The sequence below is a fragment of the Nelumbo nucifera genome, chromosome 3 (genome assembly GCF_055504915.1).
Source record: "Nelumbo nucifera cultivar China Antique chromosome 3, China Antique-T2T, whole genome shotgun sequence".
NCBI lineage: Eukaryota > Viridiplantae > Streptophyta > Magnoliopsida > Proteales > Nelumbonaceae > Nelumbo > Nelumbo nucifera.
The window spans coordinates 27,592,743-27,600,247 of record NC_142651.1 but is presented as its reverse complement, the minus strand read 5'-3'; the positions used below and the strand labels follow the sequence as shown (position 1 = coordinate 27,600,247).

The 7,505-nt window shown below is 38.0% G+C and overlaps 1 protein-coding gene across 1 annotated transcript; it reads right to left on the bottom strand.

Annotated features, from left to right (window-relative positions):
* Window positions 1-5,117: 5,117 nt before the first annotated feature.
* On the bottom strand, window positions 5,118-6,478 carry LOC104602360 (uncharacterized protein At4g22758-like). Its single transcript, XM_010266058.3, has 2 exons — window positions 5,687-6,478; window positions 5,118-5,583 (listed from the first exon to the last, which is right to left on the bottom strand). Exons 1-2 carry the CDS (start codon window positions 5,925-5,927, stop codon window positions 5,411-5,413), a joined length of 414 nt encoding a protein of 137 aa, XP_010264360.1. The 5' UTR covers window positions 5,928-6,478; the 3' UTR covers window positions 5,118-5,410.
* Between the last annotated feature and the right edge of the window lie 1,027 nt (window positions 6,479-7,505).

Sequence of the window (7,505 nt, the reverse complement as noted above, 5' to 3'; positions counted from 1 at the left end):
GTTTTGTTAATGTATTTATGTAATTTGTATGCATTTCCCTAATGTATCCAAGTGGAAACAAAAAGTATTTTCATATCTTTCATTTGTATCCACGCATTTCTAAAATGTATCAATATTCGTATTTGTATCTAAGATATCTAATACAATACTCAATACCAATACTTTTATCCTTGACAGTAACCATATCCAAAAGAAATATCAATGGTAATATGCCCATTTTCATCATTTTGATAGTTTTTAATTGGGCAAATTTCTTAAACTACCCCTACTGTTTAGCTAATTGCCAAACTATACCCCTACTATTTAACTATTGTCTTAAAGTACCCTCTCAAGTTTTTTGACAATTGTCATCACCATTAAATATTGATGGAAAAAAAAATATCAAATTTACCCTCAATTATTTCTCAAATTTTTCTAAATAAAACCCAACTGATGACCGACCCATTTTCTAGACAAAGGAGACATGGAAGTTTTAGCAAAACAGGGGATCTTCCTCTAGTTCATTCTTAGGTTTTATAGGGCAATTATCCAAGGGTGAAGCAAGCGAAACAGTGATTGAGTTGTAGATCCAGTAGGAGTTGGAACTGAGAAGAATATGGAAGGTTTCTCATTGGAGATCTTCCACATAGAGAGAGAGAGAGAGAGAGAACAATTGGGGTAAATGTTTATTGGGACCACATCGAGTTTGAGGGATGAGGCTCTCTTCTTCCTAGAAAGCCACAATTGGAATTCATAGATATGGAGTAGTAACAAAACCAGTGGTCGTGAAGAAGAGGAAGAAAATTTTAGAGAAATGTGAGGAGAGAAGAACCGGTGGTCGTGAACAGTAACAGAATGACGAAGAGTTGAAGCGATTTGGAGATGGAATAATTGCGGTAGAAAACCTATGTTATGAGAAAACCTCTCTCTCGAATTGTACTCCCCCTTTCTTGTTTCTTGTTCGTCATGGCAGTCAACCATTTCGAGATGCCTAAGATAGATAGTCTCTACTTACTTAGAGACCACCAACAACAACAACAGCAGCAGCAACAGCTAGGGGTGGCAATGAGCCGAGCTTTTCACGAGCTGCTTAAGCTCAACTCGTGAAAAGCTCGAGTCGGCTCGGTTTCTACCGAGCTTCGAGCCAAGCTCGAGCCCAATTCATTGGCTCGATTACGAAACGAGCCAAGCTTGAGCCTATTGGAGCTCGACTCGTGAGGCTCGCGAATCGGCTTGTATATATATATATATAATAAAATTATAGAAAATAATATATATAATAAAATATTATAATTCTTAATTTTTTAAATATCAAGTAAAAATATTTTTATATATAATTTTTTTTTACTTTTATAAAACATTTTTTTCTCAAAATCAAGCTCAAGCTTATGAATTTTTTACTCGAGCCAAGCTCGAGCTCAAGGTTCTGGCTCGAACCAAGCTCGAGCCTTGTAGAACAGTCTCGAACTGAGCTCGAGCCTTGTACTATTCAGCTCAACTTGGCCTGAATCCTCCCCTAGCAACAGCTTCGATAACATCAACTACCCCATTAATCGCTACAACTCCATTATCAAATTGAAGCTGGTGGACAATGGAGTTGTTGAACCCTTTTTCATAAGCATTTCATAATTGTTGTTGGTTCCCATCGATTGTTGCTGATTTTTCAGAGATCCCCTTCTCTCTCGCCATTAGTTCCCACTGATTTTTAATTAAGGTTACCCATGTCTTCCCGGGACAAGAAACGCTCGAAGCCCTCCAATAGTCACGCCGGTGGCATCTATACACTTGCTGCTCTGAATCATTCTTCTAGTCCTAGCTCTAACGATGATTCAAATGGTCCCCATGAATACTACACCGACACCAAGAAAAGATACCAATGGTCCCCGCTCCCAGCACATGTCCCTGTCACCATGGCAGTCTCAGCCGAAACTCGACAACAACAAGAAGAATGACCTAGAGACAAGGTACCAGAAGACCTTCATAAATTTGTTTGAAGGTTGCAGTGGAATCAAGTTGTGGTAGGTTGGAAACAATGGAGATCTCCCTCATCAAGAAGTCAGGTTGTGATAGGTTGGAAACATCGGAGATCTTCCTCAGCAAGGAGCCAGGCTATGGTATGTTGGAAAGAGTTTGTTCTTGTTTGTCTGAGATATTTGTTTCTCCGTTCTCCATACAAAAGGGTATTATTGTCATTTCCCCAAAATATAATAGTCATGTAGTGTGGCATGTGATCAATTTGTGACAGATTGTGATGGAATCTTAATTGTAGGAGAGTACTTAGTCAATTATGAGAAAACTTGAGGGTACTTTAAGATGATAGCTCGACAATAAGAATACAGTTTGTCAATTAGCTAAATAATAAGAATAATTTATGAAATTTACCCTTTTTAATTTAAGTCTACTGAATATTTTGTAATTCACTTTTATTTTGTCAAACCCATTAACAAAGTAGGGAAAAGTGATGTTCAAGGGGGCTTTGTTGCAAAACAAAGTTGAGCAGAGGGCACAAATGTAACCAACCCTAAGTACAGGGTGGCAGTCATAATTTACCAAAAGAAAAATTAGACTATCCATGCATGGTTCTGCGGTGTTGTTTTTTCCATTTAGCCTTGAGCCCTCCATGTAAATGCCATGCAGGCATTTTGACTTTCTCATCCAATAAAGTTTGATTGAATAGATTCAAAGTACAAATGTTCGTACTACCTCTTACATCTGACAATATGCATAGGGTGTTTGACGAAATGCCAAAACGGTATTTTAATTTTAGGTTGTCTTACGTGGTATTCGTGTCACTTAGTGGCGCCTAAGTGTTTGAAGTCACAATAAAAAAAAAGGTGTATTATGCTATGTTCCAAAGTATTTTACTTTTCCGATTTCCAATGCTAAAATCAAATACAAACATTGAAATTTAAAACGCCAATAGTATCAGATACCATCTCCTCCCCCGGCCTAACCTATTACGTTGGGGTGGATGCCAGATTGGAATTGATGCAAATTTATGGGCGAGAATTGATGTATAAAGTGTGTGTGGGGGGGAGGGGGGGGGGGGTTAGACATTTAAAATGTTTATAATTTACAGTAAAACTCAGAAATCTACACTAGGCCTGTTTCTATTTTTTCATTATTTTATTTTACGACATGCGATGTGGTAGTCGGTGGGGCTCAAGCTTTCAATCCTCTAGAATAAAACACGTGACATGATTGGAGAAGTGGGGACACTCTGATGCCTAACCATGGTTATTGGCCCCCGAAATTAAAGGGAGAGAGTGAATGAACAGAGCTAAAGAGAAATTAATCATGGAGTACCCAGATCGTTTAAAAAACAAAAGAGGCAGAAGAATGTAGGCTTGCAAATCTTTAGCTTCACAAGGCCTTTATCAATTTCCTTTCTTTTGAGTGCAATTAGTGGGAAGTGGGAACATTTGTTTTGATCTTTTTATAAAGAAGAATATAGCATAGGATCCGAGGCTTTAATTAGTGTGGATGTGGGAAGTAATGCACATTGAACTACGACCCTTTAATCCAAATGTTGGCCAATAACCATCAGGACAGGACTTCTGGAAAAGAGGATACGGATTAGCAGCTACAAACTAGTCTGGATTAAAGAAATAGGTTGGTCCCAATGGACCGTGGTGGTCTAGAAAATAGGTTAAGAATATAAACTATTTCATGAACAGTAGGAATAATAATAATAATTGGCTACATTTATTTTTTTTCTGTAAAATGAAAGTAAAATGTTTCAAGCTGAAATATTTGTCATCATTTCTGCTCCTTTCACAGTGAAAACTTTTTTTCCTACCCCTTCTATTCTCTTTTAGCCTTTTTGGATGTGAATGGCCAACAACAAAGTTTCTAACTTTCTATTACTTCTAGTAATAGAGATTAATATAGCTCAAATATTTCAGCCTAATAAATTTTTTGCCTTTCAGAGAAATAAATCAAGTAGCAAGTAGGAGGAGGGCAATATCCAAGGTAAAGAGGTTCAGCATGGAGAATGTCATATACCAATTAGAAACCAACATTTTGTTTGACATTGTAGGTTGGTATTCTTGTCTACAGTCTACATATTTTCTTTTCTTTTTTTCATTCTTTAACAAGGGCGTAATTCAGAGAGCTAACATACCAATTTGTGGCTAAACCCAATCCATTGTATCCTTTGGGTTGATAATTCTGTTGTTAGACCACCAGGGGGATTAAATTAGCGGACTTCTTTTATTTCCTTGTTTTTCTAGTCTCCCAATGCAAGCTAAGGTTAAAACAACAGAAAAAAAAAATGAAGGAGAATGAAGATTTCAAAGCTTGTTCTGAAGAGAGTATCAACGTTCACAATTGGGCCAGACCCACATGGATACATTTTACCTTGCCTGGGACCAAACCCTGTCTTAGCTTCTTACCACCAGAAAGATTAAAATTAGTGACTTCTTTACTTTTCTTTCTTTCTTTTTTCTAATCTCTTCAGGCTAAGTAAGGCTCAAAAAACAGAGACAAATAAATCAAGCTAAGTAGGGTTACAATTAAAGTGGGTTTCTTACTGGGCAATACATGCAATCTAATCCAATTTAACCTGATCTGCACAGGTCAACTGATGCCTCATCTTGGGTCAGACAGACTAAGGTAGAGTTATTTGGCCATGAATCAAACTAACACAAGAAAACAAGAATCTAACAACACCTGTAGAAACCAATGCTTTACCAAATAAATTGTTAAAAGAATAATCATCCACCACAATCGTTTGGGCTTCAATTCTATCTGGTTGGAAGGCCTCAACCTAGCAGTCTAGCACAACCCCACCTACTGTTGGGTTGGACATTGGAATTCCCTGGTCCAGCTTGCACATCTAGCAGCCATGAATACTTAAAGCTGCAACAGTAAGGTGAATAGTTAATTCCCTCCATGAGTTGACTCAGTATGGAGTTGTTAAATTCTCAGAATGTTAATTTATTTGATTTTTGTGATCATGGGCTCATGGCATCTCCTTACATAAGCAAACCCATCAATCAAACCAAATAAAATAAAGTCCTTAATTTGACTAGATCATATTTCTTCATCCACAATCTTGCCTTCCCATAAAGTCATATTCCTTGGCATGAACTTCTCAACCAATTCAAAAGAAGAGATCAAATGACAGAAAGGGAGAGTTGATAAAAGATATGCAGAACCAATTGATCTCCAATTCTTATTAAAGCTCCAATAAGGATACATCTTTATTACATGGAGGAGATTGTCATTCTCTGGACCAAAGAAACCAAACCAGATAAAGCAATCAAAAGGGTATTTACAACTCAATCTAGCAGAAAATGGGTCAACCATAACTCAATGGAAATCCAGGAACAGAGAGACTAAGACCTCTCTAAACAATGAAGAGAGTTTGTTGTTGCTCATTCTCCATGGTTATTCCTAGAGACCAATTTAGTTCAATTCAATTCAAATTTCAATGAGACGATATTTTCAGGTTCAAGGACCTGTGAAGCCATGCCTTCCATCTGCTACTCCCCTTCCTTGCAATTATGTTTCCTTTCGTCGCCTCCAGCTGCCGCTGCGGCTTCTTGAAAAGCACGAAATTCCTTCCGCCGCGAGATCCAATGGTTTCCCAATGACTTAAAGCTGCAACACAGAAATCCACATTCAAAACAAAGAAAAAAGAAAACCCAAATGTAATTCAATTGGGAAAAAAAAAATGGAATTTTAATTGGGAATGGTCTATTACCATCGGTTCCGGCATTAGCGGAGTAGAGGCGGAAGTTGTTGAGATCGGAGCCAAGAACGGGGAGACGACCCTCGCGAGCGTAGGACTTAAGAGTGGTGTCGATAACCGCCGCGACAAGCTCATCCTCATTGACGAGGAACCGGAGCGGTCCGGCGCTGCCCAAGACATTGACGGTAATCAGGAGGCGGTTGCCTTTGCTGCTGTGAGGATTCTTCTTCTGCTTATGGAGCAACATCTGCATTTTTTAATTGCCTTTCAATGATTCCTCTCGTCGAAAGATGAAAACCAACCAAGAGAACAGGAGGATCAAAGCGAAGAAATTGATTTCAATCGAAAGAATCAAAAAGAAAGAGATGGGTAGGATGAGAGAAGGCGGTGAGGAAGGAAAAAGGAGGAAAGTTATTGGTTCAGGGATCCACGCCGAGGCAGCGGTAGTACCAGCCTTCCTTGCAGGAGCCAAAGGAGAAAGAGAGGAGGTGGTGAAGGTGAAGGAAGCAGAGGATGGAGTCGCTCGAGGAGGATAACTGCGCGGATTGGGTTCGCGCGGTTGCCCTCGCAGAGGAAGAGAAAAGCATTAAATTACTTATTGTTTCAACCATTCACAATCGCCAGGGACTGAGTTGTTTCGGAGCAGATCGATTTACAAAGTTACGAGCTCAAGAGAGAAGAAGAAGAAGAAGAAGAAGAAGAAGGCAGAAGAAAGAAGAAGAAGAAAAATAGGAGGAGGAGGAGGAGGAGGAGGAGGAGGAGGAAGGAAGGAGGCTGGTGCCGCTCTCTTCAGCCTGCGCCTTCATATAAATTTGTTTCCGTTGTTGGTTAGGATTTCAACTAGCTAATCACCCGTACGGAATACGGAGGCAACTAGAATTTGTGGGAAAGGGATGTCAGATCAGAATTGACAATGAGCTTTTGTTATACTTGGACCAGTGTTTTCAATCTTTCATTGGTCCAACCACTTGGATCACTGATCCAGTGACTCTCGGATCATTCTAAATCGGCTCGGTTCAACCAATCCGTTATCTCACAAAAATCATAATGGGGTATAGACCGAGTAAAATCAAAGCAAATCAGCTCATATTCAAATTTCAAATTCGAATTGACTCAATATTCAAATATTTACATTCGAATATAATTTGATCAATTAAATCAAACATATAGATTAATTGTTTTGTTTTACAATTATACCTTTAGAAAATTAAAAAAAAAAATGATCTATAATATAATTTTATTAAAGAGAAATAAAGGACATTTAGATCATCTCACACGTGTGTATTATTAATGTTATGGATCAAATCTAATCAGCTCGTATTGGAATTTGATCTAATTACATCTAACCGGAGCAAGGGATGTGGCTTCAAAATATATAAATAAGTAGTGTAATTGTGTAAGGGCAGTTGTATTCGAATAATCTGAATTCAATTTAATTATATCAAATCTTGAATATAAAATCACATTGCTGATCAACAAAAAAAAATCTCATATTTTGGATACCATTGACACCTTCAATGAATTTTACTATTCCAAAAAAGAATGGAAATTTCCAACCAAGTGGTTTTAACACCTTATAGCTTCCTCTACATAAAATTTGGAAGTTTTAACTTAGCCGGTATTTGGAACCAATTTCAGACAATACTAAAACATTTTCTTAGATCATGCTTTGGAAGTTGAGAAAGGTGTGGTATGAAAAAGCATCATTCTTGGTGTTTATTTGTCTTTTTGTTATCAATAATACGCTGACATGGCATTGAAAAACGCCTATATAAAAAAGACTTGATCTTCTCCTCAATCCTCACACATGGTGCCTCACACCATCTCACCT

What these genes read in the sequence shown, in the direction of transcription:
- LOC104602360 (XM_010266058.3), bottom strand. Translation starts at nt 5,927, where the DNA reads ATGCAGATGTTGCTCCATAAGCAGAAGAAGAATCCTCACAGCAGCAAA. An exon ending in CGCTAATGCCGGAACCGATG is followed by an intron (nt 5,584 to 5,686) that starts GTAATAGACCAT and finishes TCTGTGTTGCAG; the next exon opens with CTTTAAGTCATTGGGAAACC.